General features: G+C 52.3%; 1 protein-coding gene across 1 annotated transcript; it reads left to right on the top strand.

Annotated features, from left to right (window-relative positions):
* Positions 1–119: 119 nt before the first annotated feature.
* CA9 (carbonic anhydrase 9) lies at positions 120–18,598 on the top strand. Its single transcript, XM_054177821.1, has 13 exons — positions 120–174; positions 1,401–1,853; positions 9,273–9,302; positions 10,570–10,740; positions 13,886–14,028; positions 14,721–14,813; positions 15,090–15,156; positions 15,472–15,629; positions 15,763–15,904; positions 17,949–17,976; positions 18,070–18,155; positions 18,288–18,381; positions 18,513–18,598. The coding sequence occupies exons 1-13, from the start codon at positions 120–122 to the stop codon at positions 18,574–18,576; spliced, it is 1,584 nt and encodes a 527-aa protein (XP_054033796.1). The 3' UTR covers positions 18,577–18,598.
* Positions 18,599–20,229: the final 1,631 nt, after the last annotated feature.

The following is a 20,229-nucleotide window of genomic DNA, read 5'->3' as shown; positions in this document are numbered from 1 at the left end:
AAGGCTTTGCTCAGGTCCAGGTAAATGACATCAGTTGCTCACCCCTCATCTATTAATGTTGTCACCTGTTCGTAGAAGGCCACCAGGTTGGTCAGGCAGGATTTGCCCTTGACGAAGCCATGCCGACTGTTCCAAATCACCTCTTCACTATTCTTCTGAGTCAGTATCCTGAGAGTAAGTTCTTGTTCCCTGATTCCATACAAGCCAGAAAGCTACGGGCATGCACTTCACTTCAGCAGGCTGGACAGCCATGCCTGCTTTGCTCTTTCCTTGCATGGAAGCCATCCCCTCTCCCCAAACAGCCCTGGGAACACAGACATGCTGTTTCTCATTCTGACTCTTTTGTGATGAGAGAAGCAAAACCGTGGGCAAAAACTAAGAGGAGGTTTGACCCAAGGTTTATACAACAACAGGAAGGTGGTGGTGAGGGGGTTGTTTCATTTTTTGATCCCTTCTTGATAATTTCTTGATGCTTACTTCACTTTTCTTCTTGGCAAGCAGTGAGCTGACATCACCATGACGCTCTGGTATCTTCTTTGAGTTGCATTAACTAATTTAAGTCCACCCTCATGCCGCGCATCCTTGATTACACCACCTGCACATCCTTCATTGCACAACTTTGCATCTACCAACTCAGACTGCAATCTGCTGCTCATGTGCCCAGTCAATCAGCAGCACTCAATAGCAGCCCTTCAATTCTTCAAGACAGCTTCAGTCCTATACTGCCCTGAATTAGTGCCATGGCTGATTCTGTCCCACCACCGCTCACGTGCCTTTTCAGACAATTTATGAAGATGCTGAAAAGCACAAGCTCTATTATAGGGGCCAAAAAAGACATCTCTGGTACTTCCTTCCCCCCTGAAAATGGACCTGCCATCCTGCCTTCCATTGCTTTTCTACTTAACCATGGGGTCAGCATCTTATAACATGAAATGAACTAAAGACACCTGGTGTGGGATCTTGTTCAGAGGTGTTTGGGGATCCAGGTATACCATGTGCGTACACTGAGCTGCACCCACATGTTTCCCATCATCACTGAGGAGCAGGAGAAAGTCAACATCTGCCCGGACCAGAGTTGTGTCATCCTCTAACCTTAATAGAAATAAATATTTTTTCTTGTCTGTACATCACTAAGAAGAGGGGACACACTGTTCTGAGGGATCCTTCACCCACTGGTGAGGAGAAAAGACACCCATTGCTGAGGGATGCCTCACCCGTCACTGAGGGGACACCTACAACTGAAGGATTCTTCACCCATTGCTGGTGGGAGGAGACACCAACAGCTGAAGAGTTGCTTGTCGATTGCTGAAGAGAGGAGGCACCGACCACTGTGGCATCCTTCGTCCATCGCTGAGTACAGGGGCCACCCACGGCGGAGGACTCCCAGCTCCACCAGTGAGAAGGGAAGACACTCCCATCTGAGGAAAGGGGACAGCCGCCGCCGAGGGGTCCGAGTTGCCGACGAGGTTTCCCCGTTCGACGTGCAGGGGCCCCAGCCGTGTGCGGAGCTGAGGGCAGCCCCCGGGGCCTCGGGGTTCGAGCCCCGCACCGGCAGCTCACCTGGCCGGGCCGGGCCGGTCGGCGGCAGACTTTGCCTTTAGCCTCTATAAAAGGTAACGGCGGCGTGAGTCAGAGCCGCCGCCTCCTCCCCGCCTGCTCTCACGTACGCGCAAGCTGGGCAGGCAGGCAGGGAGCTGCCGCCGGCAGTCCAGCACCCGCGCACTTGCTGGAGATGAGGCGTGCAGCGCTGCGGGTCTGCGTCCTGCTCTTGGCCACCCTGGGCCGCCCCGGCGCCGGCAGTGAGCACGACGAGGAGCACGACGGCGAGGACCTCTCTCACTCCCCGGAGAAAGGTGAGAAGGGGGTCCCCGGGCGCCACCGCTGCATGGGGCACCCCGCTGTTTGGCTTGGGGTACCCGATGCACGGAGCATCCTGATGCATGCTGCACCCCAGTGCGGGGTTTGGGGTCTTTGGTGTCCAGTTTGAAGTGTCTTGATGCATGGGATGCCCTGATGCACAGGGTTCCCCCCCCGCCCTGCTGGATTTGGGACCTTTGATGCATGGGGCACTCCAGTTGTACGGGGTGCTGGATTTGGGATGTCCGATGCTTCGGGAGGGTCCCCGGTGCTCTAGAGTCTTGCACATGTTTGGTTTGGGGGAGGGGTGGGGAGGCCGCTGTACCTCCTAATGCACCCTTAATGAGGGCCCAAGTATGGGGAGCCCTTGTGAGGCTGTGCCCTCCCGGCATCTCTCATCTATAGCAGCTGCCCCCCCCCGCAGCACGTCCCTGCCTTTGTCCCTGCTCCCGCCAACTTCTGCGTGGCCCGACCCCTGCCCAGGGGCTGGGGGCCCTGATCTTGTGTTCAGCTCTTTTTCCCCACTAAGTTTATTTTGCGTCACATCGGGGGGGGGGGGGCGGGGGGGGGCGATGAGAAGGGTAGTGTGGAGGGGGGTGTCTCACGGCTGCTGGTGTAGGGGCAGCGAGGGCTGTTCAGCAAGCAGTCTTTTTCTGGGGCTGTCCGGTGCGTCCAGCCCCAGCTCCCGGCATGGGGAGACAGCGGCCAGTTCCCTTTGTCCAGCAGCATGCCCTTTCCCCGGTGGAGTCTGCTGTGCCTGCCTGTGCATCTAAGCCGTCCCCCCACAGCCCAGAGAGGAAAAGCTTTGGTCCTGGTACGGAGTTTGGTGGGGTTCTGCCTCATGGCTGACAGTGGGGAAACAGGAGATACAAATTCGGGACTGTGGTGGTGCGTGCCCCTCCAACCCTCTGCTGGCAGCACAGGGACTTTCAGACTTCAGGGTCACTGTTTTGGGGGAGAAGTCCTGAGTTTTTGGTCTTGCTCCCTTTTCTGACTGAAGAGTGTGGTGCTGCCAGAGCTCAGCAGGGATTTTGGGGCAGTGCCATGCATTTGCTCGCGTGGGGCTGAGCACTGTGCTGGGACGTTCCTGTTCCTGGATTCGCTACTTATCACAGATTTGCCCGCGGGTTTATTTCCCCGACTCAGCCACAGCATGTCCTTGGTTTTGCCTCTGTTAAAGAGTTGCCCTGACCTGTGCCAGGACAACTGCCCTGTGGTATGGGCTGGCAATTGTTTGGTGCCAGGAGCTGCTTTTGTTATTACAATGAATCACATTTCTCACCAGAGCTGTTCTTGCAGGGCTGAGCACTGGACAGAGATGGGAATGCAGATGGTCACAGTATCACAGTATAACTAAGGTTGGAAGAGACCCCAAGGATCATCAAGTCCAACCTGTCCCAACAGACCTCACAACTAGACCATGGCACCAAGTGCCACGTCCAATCTCCCCTTGAACACCTCCAGGGATGGTGACTCCACCACCTCCCTGGGCAGCACATTCCAATGACGAACGACTCGCTCAGTGAAGAACTTTTTCCTCACTTCGAGCCTAAATCTCCCCTGGCACAGCTTGAGACTGTGTCCCCTTGTTCTGGTGCTGGTTGCCTGGGAGAAGAGACCAACCCCCACCTGGCTACAACCACCTTTCAGGTAGTTGTAGAGGGCAATGAGGTCACCCCTAAGCCTCCTATTCTCCAGGCTAAACAATCCCAGCTCCCTCAGCCTCTCCTCACAGGGCTTGTGCTCAAGGCCTCTCCCCAGCCTTGTTGCCCTTCTCTGGACACGTTCAAGTGTTTCAATGTCCTTCTTAAACTGAGGGGCTCAGATCCCCAGATCCCCAGATCTTTGCCACAGAGATGAAGTAACCCAGGCCACAGGGTGGGAGAGTGTCAGGCATTCAGCATACTGGTGTGCTGTGCTGGCAGTAAGTGGGTGGGCAGTATGTGGGGTTTGGGATGAGTGGCTGGAGTGATTGAGATGGAGATGGGAAAAGTAGGTGAGGGGTGGGAGGTGGCAGGGAGGTAGGTAAGGAACAGGCCCTTGCTGTACCATTACTACAGGATGAAGGTCTAGCTGGAGTCCTGTGGGGGTGCAGGTCTGGGTTGGGAAACAGCAAAGCTCCTGCCAGGCACTGCAAGCTCTGTCTTAGCACTACGGCTATGTGATGTGCTGGCATCCTCTTCCTTGAGTCTTGTGTGTGAGGTAGGGCTGGTGGTTACTCAGCCCTGGGCACTCAGTGTAAGGTAGGAGGTTGTCACTGAGGCTTTGCCATAGGATTTCTCTCTAAGGGGCCTCTGGTGTGCTCAGAGATCCAAGTCCTATGTTACCGGTGTCTCCGGGAAACAGTTAACTACCTTTCCCACTGCAGTAGGTTTACACTTTTCCACCTACTGAGACCTGTTCTGTGTCCTCTTCTTTCTCCTTCCCCAATGCCCTTTTCCTCCACCTGAGCCCATTCCTTTTGCTTAATACCCCTTATTCACCTCATTTCCCAGCACTTATTTCTCCCCTGAAACTTCCCCATTTTTATCCCTTAGGCTGTGGTGATCCTTTCTCTGTAGCACACACTGATTTTTTTATCTTTCCCCGGCACTTAACAGAGCATTTAGGTTCACAGAGAGCAGGTACATGCCCTAGAATAAAGCCACCACTATGCTTTCTTCCACCCAAACCCTTGTCCTCTGTGGGGGGAAACTGTCCCAGTATTAGGTCCCATAACCCAGACAATCCTTCCCCAGGAGCATAAAAAACAACCCTCGTGGTGACCTGTGCTGGAAGTGGCAGATTAAAGGCTGATCCTAAAGGCTTGCAGTGGGTGAAAGTTTACAAACACGAAAGGCTTTAACACAGCCAGGCCTGGGGGATCAGTGCTTGGGGTATGTGTCCAGATAAAGAAACCAGAGCTATGGTGGTGGAGACCGAGGGACACTCCTCATGGGGCTTGGTGGAAGGATGCTCAGGTTGTGATCCCTGCTGCCCAGACCTTGTGCCTAGGGAGCTGGCCATGAGCAGTGTGAGCACAGTAGCACAGCTCAGGCTCCATGATTAGGTTGTTGCTTTCAAGGGACATAGTGCTTGCATGTGTTCTGTGGAACAGGACCTGGCTGGTGTGGCTGGCCCATGCTTTGGGAAATGCACTCTGTGCACCTCTGCGCGTCCTGCTACCTCCTGGGTTACTGAGCATCAGCAGTAAGACCTCGCTTCCCCACTTTGCCGGGCTTCTGCTGGTTCTTCCACAACCTGGGACTGATCTGCAGACAAGGACTTTGTTCTTGAGGGTACAGCAAGGTCATAATTCCCTGGAATCCTCTGCAAACAGGCCTCTTCTCACAGGACTTTGACCCAGGGATGATTTGCAGCAAAGAGAAGGAGCTGCCAGGATCTTAGTGCTCCCGGTGGCTAAGCACAGGGCATAGTGTGCCCAGACAATTAGAGGGCTGGAAGCAAATCCACTGTCCTGCCCACCACCACACACAAGTTGTGAAAGACACGAGAGTTTCAGTGCTGTCAGGGGCTCTGCAGCACCTCCAGGTTTTGTACCCCCTAAAATGTGAAAAGTGGGGGGGGGGCAGACTTAGTTTCCCTCCTTATTGCCTGGCTCTGCTGAGGGGTAGCTCTTGCTCTGTGCAGATGATCCTGAGCCCTTCAGGTGTGGGATCCATTTCTCTGTCCCTCTGGTAACATCTGCAGGAAGCAGCCTGCTGCATCAGTGTCCTTTTTACTGGGATTAGCAGCAGCCCGTGGTTGTGCTGGCTCCTCACCCTGCTGAAAGCTGCTCCTGCCCTCCCTCCTAGGCTGCAGGACATGCCGAGAAGCACGCTAGTAATGGCAGCGTCTGCCTGAACTCGGCAGGAAAGTGTTGTTGGATGGTGTTGGATATCAAGGAGGAAAGGGAGCCGACACTTGCGGCAGCAAAATGGGAGGGCCGAGAGGGAGTGGGCGACAAGGGGGTAGGAAGCACAAAGGAGAGAGCAAGCAAAAGAGGTAAACCCGGCTGGATTGCAGGCTGCTGGGGAGAGGGGGGTGGCCTTTAGTGGCCAGCTGGACCAGAGAGACTCTGTGTCGCTGAGCACGGAGAGTTTCTCTTCTGCAAGGTCTGGCATCTCCTGTAGGTACCCGACTATGTTTTCCTGATGGGACCCTTGCAGGGAGTCCTGGGTATCTCCCAGCGTGGCTATCACAGCAGCAAGGTTGTTTCCTCCCAGATTTTTGGGAATGCTTTGCAGTCCCTGCTGAGACTGGAGATGCTCAGAGGTAGGGCAGGGCGTGCAAAGACCTACAGCACCCACTGCAAAGGTGCAGTCACGTCTGTTGTGGTGAGTCGCAGCAGTTCATCAGAAAGGAGGTCTGGCACCACGTGGCTTTCCAAGGGAGAAGACTTGTTCTGGCAGGGAGTGTGGGTGTCGGGCTGAAATTATGCAAATCCACGTTTGGGCAGGGCAGTGGGTTAATGTTCATGGCAAAGGGCTGCAAGACTGAGAATGCCTCCAGGTGGAAGGGACTGGAGTACTGCAGTACTCTGCGCCATGCTGAGGTCAGGGCAGATGTAGCCCAGTACCCAGGCTGTGCTTGCCTTGACGCTCTCTTGCAGCGTCTGGTGCACATGCCAAGCAGGCCAAGCCTGCACAGCCGGGCTTGTGAGACGCCTCCCCAGGTGGGTGGCCTGTCTGTGCAACAGTTGCACCCAAATCCACAGGGAGGGAAACACTCAAATGCCTTCAGTGCTAGTGGGTCTGCTTGCCTCTGATGCCAAGAGACCTGTGAGAGAAGCCTGTTGTGTTGGGATGGATAGGACTGACTCCTGGGTGTTCAAAGCTATTGGGATGGGCTAGCAGGAGGCTGCAAGCAGGGTGTTGAGCCCCACAGCCTGGGGTAGGTGGCACGGTGCTAACACAGCGAAGCAGGTGCCAGCACAGTGCTATTGCTCAGTCTGAGTTATTGAGTTGCTCTCAGTTAAGCCAGAGTTTGTGGAGGTGAGGAGAAATTGGGGTGCCAGAGCAGGCTATGTTGATTCAGGCATGTGTAGTGAGCTGAGGCACTGCATGCCAGCCCGAGGCTGCTGTGCCTTACCTGTGCCAGGACTACCCCAAAGGAGTGCCCCTCAGGGTAACTCCCCATTCTGATAGACACCCTGGTGCTGCAGAAGGGTAATCCTGCCAAAGGGGCAAACATGGCTTTTGTGTGAGAGCTATGACCACCTCATGCAGATAGTGCAAGGTGGAGCAGGAGACTGGGGACAGGATGTGGGAAGATAAGGGGTGTTGGGGTGTTTCCAGAGGAGGGTTGGTGTATTCTGGAGTTTGGTGTACAACCAGTGTCTGGGCAGCAGGCAACCTTTGCTGTGAGCAAGGTGGGCAGAACAAAGCTCAGCTTGCTGCCGCAGAGCTGGGTGCATCCCAGGGTAGCATCATGCAAACAGGCATGAAGAGGGCATTGCAACCTGTCCTGGCTCACACGTTCCTATCTGATGTAGGCAACAGTGGCTTACCCAGTCCTCCGCTTGCTGCCCCTTCTTCACATGCCTTTTGGAGTATCTCAAGGTGTCTGGGCAAGTGAATCCCAAGCACTGCTCCAGAGCATCTTAAGCTCTGCAGAGATGAGTCACCAGAGATTCTGGAGGGAGCCCTGAGGACTGTTCCCATCTCTGCAACTCCTGGTGCCCCTAAGCTCCCTCCATCCCTTCCCAGCCTGGCTTTGCTGTGGCCATCTGTTCTCCAGGGCAGCAGCTGCACCAAAGGCCCTCAGCAGTGCCCATGCCTAGATTCTTACTGAGAGGAGGGCAGGATCCTGCTGGGCTTGGGGCCTCACATGGGATGTCTGGGCCTGGGAAAGTGTGTGCCTCTTCCTTTCTCACCCTGAGCTGGAATCTGCTCCTATTAATAGCAAGTGACTGTTGATAGCTGTTGTAAGCATCAGGGATGCAGATCAGAGTATTGCCTGCTGAAGCCTTTCTGCTTTCTAGCTAGACTGGCAGGTGTTTGGCCTCATCAAGAGACAAGGATGGTATTGGGGCTGGACTGTATCTGCTAAATGCTCCTCCATGTCCCTGCATCCTGGGGAGTTGATGCAAGTGAGCGTAGATGCTGCTACTTTTTCCTGGGTGTATGTACCCCTTCACCTCAGGTCTGTCCTAGCCTGGACCAGTTTCTGTCCTCGTGGGCTAGGATGTGCCAGCAGCCTGTCTAAAATGACAAGCACTCTGGTAAAGACAAGTGAGAGGAGCAACCCATAAATTACCTGTTGTGCCAGCTAGGACAGAGGCATAATCTTTATGGGGCACATTTCTCTGCTTGGGGCAAACCCAAGCCCTGCAACCCTTTGCCTGGAGCTTGTTGCATGTGGAAGGGCTGGTGATGGCCAAGATGTTTGGTCAGGGGCATCTGAGAAGAGGCTCTGGGGCACCTCTAAGGCCAGCTGGGAGCCTGGACTTTGTTGGCAGGTCTGAAGGAGAGTGATGGTGCAAGGGCTGGGGTGTGGATCACTTTTGTAGTCTTGGGATCTGCCCCATGAGGTCTTTTGTACCTGTACGTCTGCACACCAGGGATACCCCCAGTCGTGGGAGGTTCAGGACACACCACAGCACCTCCCATCCTGCCATGGCCAGTGTGTGCCCCATAGGTGACATAGGACTGGCAGAGGTCTTGTCACATACTCTCCTGTCCTCCCTCCTGCTTTTCCTGTAGAAGGATTTGTGCACAGTATGCAGCTTGATGTGGGAATTTGTGTGATCAAGTGAGCTGGGGCAAGGGGCTGCTGGGATGGGAGCTGGACATCTGGCACATTTTCCTGTGGCTGTCTGACCCCATGGTATGGACACTCACTGATGAGGAAAACAAAGATTTTGTGCTCGTTTGCCTCCCATGTTCTGAGTTCCAGAAATGCTTCCACCAGCAAAAGGAGAGTGTCTAGTACAGTGCCACTCACTGCCCACACTCTTTGTGATATGAAAGCCATTCTTCCCCACATCCTCTCCACTTGCCTGGCTCTTGCTTACAGGGCCTGAGCAGAGAAGCTGTGTACCTGCCTCACTGAGTGCTTTGTCATGGGACAGTGGGAGGTTTTGGTCACATTACAGTATCTGCAAGTGCACTGGCACATTGCTCAGTGATGGGAGACAATACCTGATTTTTCCATTGTGAAGATGACAACAAAGCACCAGGCAGTGGCTGATAACTGCAGGAGATGTGGCCCTGCTCAGAGAAGGCAGTGCCCCTCTGGGAGCATCCCCTTTGCTCTGGAGCAGGGAGAGGGGTAGGAAAGTGAAGGTGGTGAGAGCAGAGAGACCTGCTGCTGGGGTTAGCAGCACTGACCGGCAGAGGTGTGTTTGCTGTCACCCTTTCTCTTCCATTCATGTAGTTTTATTGGTTTATTTGATTTTATCTTCTTTTGTTTTGTTTTGTTTTGTTTTTTTCTAGGTCCTGGCCACAGTCACTGGAGCTATGCAGGTAAAACAATCTGCAGTTACTACAGGCTTTTTTTTCCTACCACCCAGCAGACCTGGGGCCTGAGCCAGCCCTGGTTAATAATTACAGGGCTCCTGTGTGCATTCACCTTTCCCTCCTGCCTGACCCTGACACTTCTGTGGTCCCTGAATATAGGCGTGGGTGGACTGGAGAGCCCAGGGTTGATCTGATTTGAGCAGAAAGCAGCAGCTCTTCTGAAGGTTTCCTCAGCCCCCTGGGTGTGTAGGGATGCCTCTTGGGGCAGGACTTCTCCTAGAACTGCAGTGCCCCTAATCCTGTGCCAAGTGGGGAAGGAGGCTGGGTTCTTACTCCGTGGACTTGTAGCCCATTCAGGGACTTTGCCCTGCCCATGGATTAGGCTGTATCCTCATCTCTTTCCTCTGTCACCCTTCCTTGCCAACCTGCCTGGCCTGGACCAGCCCTGCCCTGCCCTTCCATTATGGCTTGAAGGCCTTCTTCACAGCACCCATGGTGGGCATCTTTGCAGTGTTAGTACACTACAGTGGTGGTGCACCAGGCCCTGGCACCATCATCCTCCTAGGGATCAGGGCCTGGTTTGCACTTATTAATGCCCAGCTCAGTCTTTACAGAAGTCCTGCAAGGGGCTGGTGATGAACTTGAACTTGCACTGGACCAAAATGTGCTAGTGCACATCTTCTGCAGTGCAAAGGAGGATTTCTGGAGCATGAGTCCTGGTTATCCCAGCTATGACACTGGCAAGAGGTGGCATTTTAAGCAGCCACCCCAGCCATGTAAGCTGGCCTTTTCCAGGGCTATAATGGTGCAGTTAACTACTGGGAACTCATAAGAGCTACAGCTGCGGGCTTATGTGATCCCATTGGCACTGTGCTTTCCTGACCAAGTAGAGGCACGGATGAAGTAGTAGGTCCATACCTGTCAGAGGCCAGGCAGTGCAAGAGAGCAAGGGTATGATGAGCTACAGAACAGCAGCTTCTCAGCTTGCCAAGTCCCCTTGTAAATGATCTTCTTGCACTCTTCCCAACCAGCCCAAAAATAGACTTCACTGGCAGCTCACTATGCACCAAGACCTTTTCTGATACAGCTGCGTGCAGTCATATGGTGGCACAGAGCTGCTCCCAAGCTAACCTGATGGAAACTGAACTTACATGCAGAACTTACTCCCTGGCCAGTGCCTGTCCCCTTACCCACCACACACCAAGCCTCCTTTCTTGTGGGTTCTTTGCTTGGGCAGTCTCACAGGCACTCCCTCCCTTCCTCTTCACACCAGACCGGGAGCACTGGGGCGAGGACTTCTCAGACTGTGCAGGCACTTTTCAGTCACCCATCAACATCGACACGGCCAGGACCACATTCAGCCCACAGCTGCGGCCAATTCAGCTCTCTGGCTACAGTCTTCCCGCCAAGCAGAAGCTCAGACTGAGGAATAATGGGCACACAGGTGAGTGCAAAGGCACAGGCTGAGGCTGAACACAAGCAGACCCTGCTCAGCCTCTCCCAAGAGGACTGAACTCCTCTAGTGCTCTTCCCCTGAGCTCAGTGAAGAGATTATTTTGCAGGCTGCAGTCACATTACCTTCAAGGCCAACAGGGAAGGATAGCATGGTTGAGTCTTTGTAAGTCTGTGTGCTTTCCTGATTGGAGGAGAGAAACCAGGACATGGAGGACCTGCCAGACACTACCTCTGAGAGCTGACTCCAGAAATTTATGAAAACCCACATTTTCTTCTAAAATGTGTCCCCGGTATTTCTGATGCAGGTTTGCAGCCATTGGTTCCTCTTCTGCATTTCACTTTCAAAGGACTAGTCAGTCTCTGATGTCACTTAGCTTTCAGCAGTCAGTCTTTCAGGGTACAGCACTGGCAAACTTCAAGCTTGTGCTCCAGAATGTTACCTCAAGATCTTAAGAAAATTTTGTGTGTCCTTATTGTCCTCCTCCAGTCTGGACATGACTTACTCATAGTATTTTAATACCAGTCTTGCCATGCCAGATAGGGAGGAAAAGCACATCACCTTCCTACACATCACCCTACAGCTGGGTCCTACTTGCTACCAGCTTTCTGAGAGCAAGCTGAATGCTGTGTGCATGCTGGTGTCTGCCAGTCCTAAGAAAAGGTAGTGGAAAAGGGACTTAAACTTACTGAGGTACAGTAAGTCATCCCCTTGCCTTGGTAGCTAGTAAAGCACTGGAACAGATTGCACAGGGAGGTGGTGGAAACCCCATCCCTGGATGTTTTCAAGACCAGTTTGAACGGGGCTCTGGGCAACCTGATTCAGCGGAGGGTGTCCCTGTACATGGCAGGGGAGTTGTAACCAGATGATCCTTGAGGTCCCCTCCAACCCTGACAATTCTGTGACTCTGTGAGATGGATCAGACCTGTGTGCGCAGCAAACTCAGCAGGTCAGACTCACCATGCATGGTCAGATCAGCTGCATGGTGTGTGCACAGAGCTTTATATTATATCCTGCCCTAGCATGCCTGCACAGTTAAACTAGTTGAGCTCAGTAGTTGCTATTTTAGACACCCTGGCATCTGATGTTGCTCAGTGTTTAGAAAAGCAGTCAGAGCATTTTCACTGGGGCGCACTTAAAAAGATGTGTGTTGGTGAAGTGCTTACAAAGATGCCCTTTTTTATTCTGGCAGCTACCAGTCTGCTTTGTGAAAATCCATAAACAAACACAACCGTTTCAAAGCCAGCACAATATTTGTAGAGTTACTCAGTTATATGCTTCCTATTACCAAAAAAAAACGAAAAAACAAAACCCAAACATGTTGTATAAGCTTATTTAAAAGGCCTAAACATGACTCAGGTAGCTGATAGAAGGAATGCTATTATTTAGATATCTGCCTTGACATTTCTTTTGTATTAATTCTCAGGAAGAGAATTCCCTCCCTGGCAGTATTTGAGTTTTGTATCTCTGAACCCAGGCTCAAGGAACGTGGGAGAGGACAAATGACTCATTAGAACCCTGTTTCGTGGCTAATCTCAAATCTGTGCCCTAGATCAGTAATGTGACTAAGGGACATATCACCTATAAAGGAGGAAGGAAAAGAGTTGAGACTGAAATGGGGGAAAGGTGCTTGGAAGGACAGGACAGGCTTTCTCAGAGTCTGGGGATGCTCCTGATATTTTTGTCATGTGTCCAAGTAACTCAGCTTTTAGATTTGCTACGCTGCTGCATGAGTCCAACACAGTTGGCTAAACCATGTTGAAATAAAAGACAAAACAAACTATGTGTTTACTGTACTCCATGAGGCAAAATTTTAGCTCTAAATGCTGTTACAAGATTGAATGCTTCTGTGCCACCAGCTCCAGTGCTGTCAGACACTTACAGGGTACTTCATTTGAAAGGTTCCAGTTTGCCAAGTGCTGCAGCTCTCTGTGTCCCACGGCACTGCTCCTACGGCACTGCTCCCATGGGAATTCACCACTCTGCCAATCTCTCTCCATGAATTTTGTCCACAGCCTGAATTTTGTCCACAGCCTCTCTCTTTTTTTTTCTTTTTTTTTTTTTTTTTAAATTTTTAATTCTTACTTACCAAATAAATTGTTCAAGAATATTTGGCTGGGAATTGGTCTCTGAGAATCTCTACAGAGGATGTCTGCATTTTCATAGCAGCTGTTCTTCAAGCTGATGTATTTACTGGGGTGTCTTACACCCCTAAGCTGAGAGCTGAACTCTCCTGCATCAACATAGTTCTGGTTATTGACTTACCCATAGCCTTGCAAAAGATGGAAAGCAAGTTTAGTTTTGGTAATGTCTTCCACAAACCCAGAGTGACATTTTACATAGAATACATACATACATACATAGAATAAACCAGGTTGGAAGAGACGTTCAAGATCATCGCGTCCAACCCATCAACCAATCCAGCACCACCCAAACAACTAACCCACGGCACCAAGCACCCCATCAAGTCTTCTCCTGAAAACCTCCAATGATGGTGACTCCACCACCTCCCCAGGCAGCCCATTCCAATGGGCAATCTGAATAGAACAGAATTAACCATGCTGGAAAAGACCTTCAAGATCATCGTGTCCAACCTATCACCCAACACCATCTAATCAACTAAACAATGGTACCAAGTGCCTCATCCAGTCTCTTCTTAAACACTTCCAGTGATGGTGACTCCACCACCTCCCTAGGCAGCACATCCCAATGGCCAATCACTCTTTCTGTGAAGCACTTTTTTCCTAACATCCTGCCTAAACCTACCCTGGCACAGCGTGAGACTGTCCTCTTGTTCTGTTGCTGATTGCCTGGGAGAAGAGATCAACCCCTAACTGGCTACAACCTCCCTTCAGGTAGTCGTAAATAGCAATAAGGTCTCCTCTGAGCCTCCTCTTCTGCTGGGGGCTAAGCAGCCCCAGCTCTCTCAGCTACTCCTCATAAGGCTTGTGCTCCAAACCCCTCCCCAGCTTTGTTGCTGTTCTCTGGACAACATCTTTCCTAAACTGAGGGGCCCAGAACTGGACACAGTACTCAAGGTGTGGCCTAACCAGTGCTGAGAGATCTCTCCTGCATATCTGTGGAATAGACTAGGCTTTGTGTTTTACTGAAAACCCTCTTCCTTCTGCTTCTGCAGTTCAGCTCGATCTGCCTGAGTCACTGGCTATCACTGGTGGCTATGCCCAGCAGTACCGAGCTGTGCAGCTGCACCTGCACTGGGGCTCGCTGTCGGGACCTGGCTCAGAGCATACCATCAACGGGCATCGCTTTGCTGCAGAGGTAAGGACTCCTTGTAGGGGTGGATTCATCCTCTTCTTTCCTGGTGCTGTGGTATTGTCTTGCTTCTAGCCCAAGGACCTGGTTGTCACTGGGTGAATCCCTGGCCAGGATCCCTGCTCCCCAGGCAGCTCTGCAGCAGCAGAGTTCAACGTAGGAGGCCATGCTCTGGTGCTGAGCCAGACTCACACCTCAGCCTCCAGTGCAGAGAGGAGGAGTCCACCCCCAGGCTTCCTTGCCTGTGTGAGTAGTGCAGCCTGTTCCTGCGCTGCAGCCTTGTCCTGGGTGAAGCAAGAGCTGCAGCGGTCCCTGGGCTGGGGGAAGCCAGCTCCCCGGGGATGTTTACTCTGTACACACTGTCCTTCTGCTTTGCTAGCTTCCATCTGGTTTTATCCCTCCTTCTCTAGCTGCTGTCCTCAAACTGAGCCTTGTTCTGCAGCATGATCCCTGGTATTTAGGGCAGAGTTCTGGTTTGCTCTCCTGAACTGAGGAAGTTCCTGCAGTCAGACCTTTACACTTGCTGCTTTGCAGCAGCATGTTTTCTCAGTCCCACCAGCATATTCTGCTCCTAGGAGGGGTGCTCATCTTGGGTGCACGTCTCTCCTAGCTTTTGCTCCAGCAGGCTGGAGACCTGTGAAGGTGAGCTCTTCCCAGAGGTGCCCATCCTGAATGGGAATTGCATGTTTCCCTTCCAGATCCATGTGGTGCACTACAACAGCAAGTATGACAGCTTTAATGAGGCAATGGTCCATCCAGATGGCCTGGCTGTACTGGCAGCCTTTCTGGAGGTGAGTGCTATAGATCAGCCCTGGGCAAGAAGGAATGGGAGCAGGTGGAGGGTAGAACTGGTATGGGCAGTCTAGCACAGCTTTGGTGACTGACAATGGTGCAAATGCTCCTGGGGGGAAGGATAGAGCAGGCAGTGCAGCTCTGATAAAAGGAAGATGTCACCAGGTTAGGGTGCCTCCCACAAGGAGTGGTTCCTCCCTGCTAGAATTGCTATCACTGGTTGCTCTGTGTTCAAGCCCCATCCTTGTCATTCCCATGATGTCTCTGTGTTGTAGGTTGGACCAAGGGAGAACCCATACTATCAGGAAATACTTGAGCACCTGTACAAAATCCAAGGTGAAGGTAAGGCCTAGTCCCACCTGGTAGTTTTCTCAGGGGCTGCATCCCAGCAGATAGACCTGCTGTAGCAAGCATTTGCCTTGTGGTATGTGAAAAGAGCATTGCACAGCTGACAGAGAAACAGCTCTCCACAGTGTCCTTTGCTCACACACCCTTTTCCTTGCCTCCAGGGCAAACTCACTGCTCATTCTCCAGTGAACCAGTGTCAGCAGTATGGACCCTGGCACATGCAGGCTGCTCATGTTCTCCATACTGGTCTTGCTCATTTTCCTCCAAGAGGTTGACCTCATCTTACTCCTGTGGTGTTTCTTCTCCCAGGTGAGGAAGTCTTGGTGCCTGGATTCAACATTGCAGGTCTCCTGCCTGCCAACCTGAAATTCTACTTGCATTACAATGGCTCTCTGACCACCCCTCCATGTTACCAGACAGTGAAGTGGACAATCTTCAACCAGACCATGATGTTCTCTCATGACCAGGTCTGTCAGGAGCATGAGTTCTTCACTGGGTGCTGCCCAGCCCCTCTCTACAAGTATACACCGGTGCCCTGGGGCTCACCTGGCTCCAGAAGGTGAGGTGAAGCCCACTCTGCTCATACCATTCTCCTTCCAGATGTCAGTGCTGGTGAGGACCCTGAGAAATGATGACAACAAACCTCTGCAGGACAACTACCGGCCGGTGCAGGGCCTACACAGGCGACAGGTGCTGGCGAGTTTCCAGACCACCCTCCCTTCAGCAAAGCAGCCACCTTCTGGTAAGCACATGAGTATGCTTGGGCTGTACCCACCTGCAGGAATGCAAAGGTGACATGAGGTACAGGAGCTGAGGCTTCGTATCTCTTACAGAAATGCAGCATTTGAATGTGTTAGCCCTGTCCAAGCAGGTGACTTACAGTAGCGCTGGTCTCGGGGTCCTGCTCTCCCCCACTGCTGCACTGCTCTCACTCCTGGCTGGGGGAGATTGATTTCTAGGAACTATTTTATCCTTGGTCTTGCAGAAATAACAGCAGTGAGACTAGAGGATGTTTCTCAAGGCAAACAGCCAGGTCCTAGCATCTCAGCTAGCTTCTTCATCCACAAACACAATAGTTAAATTTGGTAGGACATGCCGAGGTACAAGCTTGCAGCAAGCACCCTAGCTCCAAACCCTGTGGGACAGGCGGAGCAAGGGACCCCTCCCTAAGGGCAGGGCTGTGCAGCTGTCCTGGCTGGGCACCTGGTCCCCTGCCTGAGACTTCCCTGTCCTTCCTTGAAGTCTTTTCTTGTTAGTGGTTTCCAGCAAGGAGTAGAAATTCCTGTTATTCCTCAGCAGTGACTATGGCTCTGGTTCACTCAGTTTTTGCCGTTGCTACTCTCTGAAGGCACTGTTTTTTTTCTGTTTCTGTTTTGATGGCATTTCCAATTGTTGGCAAGACTAACAGAAACAGCACACAGGCTTGGTACCAGTCCTTTGGGCAATGCTTCAGTAACCAAAAACTGCAGTGCAAGGCACTTCCATTCACCATACCACCTGCAGCTGGATCACTAATGGCTGCAGGCTTTTAATCACCATGCTCTTCAGCCTGGCTAGCAGTTTCCCATGTGGCACCACATCAAATGCTTCACTGATGTCGGGACAGATAAAATGTACTGCATTTTCTTTTGTCTAGAATATCACTTATCAAAGAAGGATATCAGGTTAGGCTGGCATGCTCTATCTTTGGTAAACCTGCTAGATACTTTATCACATTTTCCATTTACCTCCAAGCCTTTCTTTTACCACTTTCTTGTGCTGTTCCAAAGCCTCTGGACACAGAGGCTGGGGCAGTAAGGGAGCTGCCTAGCTCACCCTTTTCTTTTTGTCTTTCCTTATTTGCTATGTCTATCCATTAACCCCCACTTTAAGAAAGCCACAAAGCCTTTGTTCCTGGAGTGCCAGGACACCGTCCCAGTACATCCATTGTTGGAGTTTTCTCCCCACCTTGCTGCTGATAACTGCCTGCTATAGCTCCAGGGTTGCTGAGTACTGTGAGGAGTGATGTGGGGCCATGTCTTGCTTCACTTGCAGCTGCACCTCTTGCACCCATGCTTGTTGATCTTTCCTCAGCTACCCTCAGTTGAGGAAAGCCGTTCCTGCCACTGGGTGAAGGTGTTGGTTTCCCCACAGCAGCCGCACAGCCCATTACAGTCCTGCAGATAGTGCCACCCTGCACACCGTACCCAGGGTGTGTGCAGATGATAGGGCAGCTGTTTAAAAGCCACACTGTCACACTAGCTCAATATTTGCCCAGCATAGCCGCCGCCCAGCATGTAGGGCAACTGAGCCATCTTGTGGGGTACCTTGCCAGCAGCAGTCAGCTCTCTCCTCCTGGGCAGCTGCTCACTATATCATTGCAGGCAACTGTCCCTCCAGTTGCTGCCTGTTGGGGTAACTCCATGCCCCCCTCCAGGGTCTCCTGCAGGAGCTGTTGCAGTCATGGGGTGCTGCAGTGCTCAGCACCCTGACTGCCTGCTTCCTGAGCAGTGGCAGCAGTTATCAGGGAGGTTCTGGCTAGACCAAGCAAGGCTTTTTGTATGGGCTGTGGCTCAGGAATTATTTGTCATTTTTATTTACCCCCCTGCTTCCCTCAAGGGGCCTAACAGTGTCAGGGCTAGGATTCCTGCAGCAAGATGCTGCAAGCTACTGGGTGTCTGGCCTGCAGCAATCCCCTGCCTGATGGGGAGTCTTGCTGGCAGCCCTGCTTTGGTAGCATGACCTGAAGCTCTGCAGGCTTAACAGTTCCCTTGGGCAACCTCTTGACTGTGCTGTCTCTCTTCCAGGTAATGAAGGCTCAACAGCAACAGGTAGGTGAGGGGCTGGCCAGAAGGAGGGAAAGATGGCTAGGGGGTGTACCTGCCTGGAAAGGTGGGTCCTGGCAGCCATATAGAGCTGTGATCACAGGAAGCCATGGCGGGGTTTACAGGGCTCACATCCTCTCATCTTTGTCTCCTTTGCAGAAGGACACTCCAGCTCTTCATTTCATGCAGGTAAGTCTGCTCAGCTGAGGCTTGTCCCCTCTGTCTCAGGGCTACTGGCCTGCTCCAGCCCTGTGACATCTCTCTGGGCCAGCAGCTGCAGGGGGGCATCCCTGGTGTAATGTGCTTATGCTTGGCTTGCAGGGGATGTGCTGGCTGTGCTCTTCGGGGTGCTCTTTGCCATCACGGCACTGGCCTTCCTGCTGTACATCCTCAAGCACCGCAGCCCAAACACACGGTGAGACAGGGCCAGCTGCAGGAGGAGAGGGCCCGATGGGTGGCGCAAGTCCAGGGCCTGAGAAAGGGGGTAAGATGGATTAGCAGGTTCACCATGCTGGCTCTAACACTCTGCTGTTTCTTCCCCACCAGGCTGGACTCACCAGGTAAATCCAAGGTCATCTACACAGCAGCCACCACCGAAAACACTGCATGAGCCCTGTGCCTCTCTGGCGCTCTCAGCCTACCACCCTCACTCCCACCCCTAGCCAAGGCAGGACCAGCATGCTAGCACCCCTTGGCTGCACGGGCTGCCCACACAGACTGTTTGCCTCAGGCAGCATCTGGCCCCATCAGATATTTTTGTTATAAAAAATGGTAAAAATAACTTTAAAAAAATAAATAAAAAATTAAAAAACAAGAAGTCAAAGCCTCCTGTGGTGCCAGCCCTCTCACCTGGCCTTCTCCAAAGCTGTGGGGCAGGAAAGGGAACCAGTGGAGCTGGACCCAGAGTGGAGAGGGGTGTGGAGTGACTCCTTCTACATCAGCAGAGACAGCATTGATCTCTCTGCCCTGGGCAGAGCTCCAGAGCAAGCATCACAGGACTCTTTGCACAGTCCAGCCCTGCCCTCCGTCACTCTGGGACTTCTTCCTCCTCTTATTTGCACAAAGTGTATGAAAAACATAACAGCTTGGTAGGGCTGGAGAAATGCTGAAGGTGGCAGAGCCACCCCTTCCTCAGTGGCCAGCCCTGAACCAGCTCCCTCTAGCTCTGCCGAAGCTGAAGCAGTTCCAAAGCCATAGCTGCTTTACTACCTTATCCTGGTGCCTCCAGTGCCGCTGGAGCCAAGCCCCAGGGAGCTCTACAGCCATGCCAAACAATGAGAAGTGGGTCTAGATTGAGGAGGAACCTGCAGGTCTCCACCTCTCAGCAGCCACCACATCCCTGCTAGGATGAAGAGTGCAAGACCTCTACACAACCAGGGTCTGGAGCTGACAGACTCTCCCCTACAAGTCACACCAGATGCACATAATGCATTGGGTTGGAAGGAACCCTCAAAGGTCATCTTGTCCAACCCCCCTGCAGTGAGCAAGGACACACCCCCAACTACATCAGGCTGCCTAGGACCACATCAAGTCTTATCTAAACCACATCCCAGTATTTTACCACTCTCATTGTAAAGAGTTTCCTCCTTATGTCCAGCCTAAATCTACTCTGCTCCAGTTTAAAACAATTGCCCCTCAATCTATTGCTACAAGCCCTTCTCAACAGTCCTCCAGCCTTTCTGTAAGTCCCCTTCAGATAGTGAAATGTAGCTACACAGTCTCCCCAGGGGCTTCTTTGCCCCAGACTGAAGAGGTCCAATTGCTTCAGTCTGTCTTCACAGGAGAGGTGCTCCAGCTCTCTGATTATCTTGGTGGCCCTTCTCTGAACCCACTCCAGCAGGACCATGGGCCAGAGCTTGACAAACTACTGCAGGTGAGGCCTCACCAGAGCAGAATACAGTGGCAGAATCACCTCTCCTGATCTGCTGGCTGTGCTTCCTTTGGTGTGATTGCCCTTCTGTGCTGCAAGTGTTGGCTCATATCCAGCTTGTCCACCAGTATCCCCAAGTCCTTTTCCCAAGGGCTGCTCGCAGTTTCATCATCCCCCAGCCTGTACTGATATCAAGCAGAAAAAGCACAAGGACTAGAGGGTCTTTAGGAGCAGTCAGCATGGTTTTACCAAGGGGAAGTCATATCTGACCAACCTGATAGCCTTTTATGAGGACATAACCAGGTGAATAGATGGTAGAGCAGTGGATGTGATTTACCTTGATTTCAGTAAAGCATTTGACACTATCTCCCACAGCATCCTTGCAGCTAAACT

The sequence above is a fragment of the Dryobates pubescens genome, chromosome Z, assembly GCF_014839835.1.
Source record: "Dryobates pubescens isolate bDryPub1 chromosome Z, bDryPub1.pri, whole genome shotgun sequence".
In the NCBI taxonomy this organism is placed as follows: Eukaryota; Metazoa; Chordata; class Aves; order Piciformes; family Picidae; genus Dryobates; species Dryobates pubescens.
This window is presented reverse-complemented; position numbering and strand designations above follow the sequence as displayed.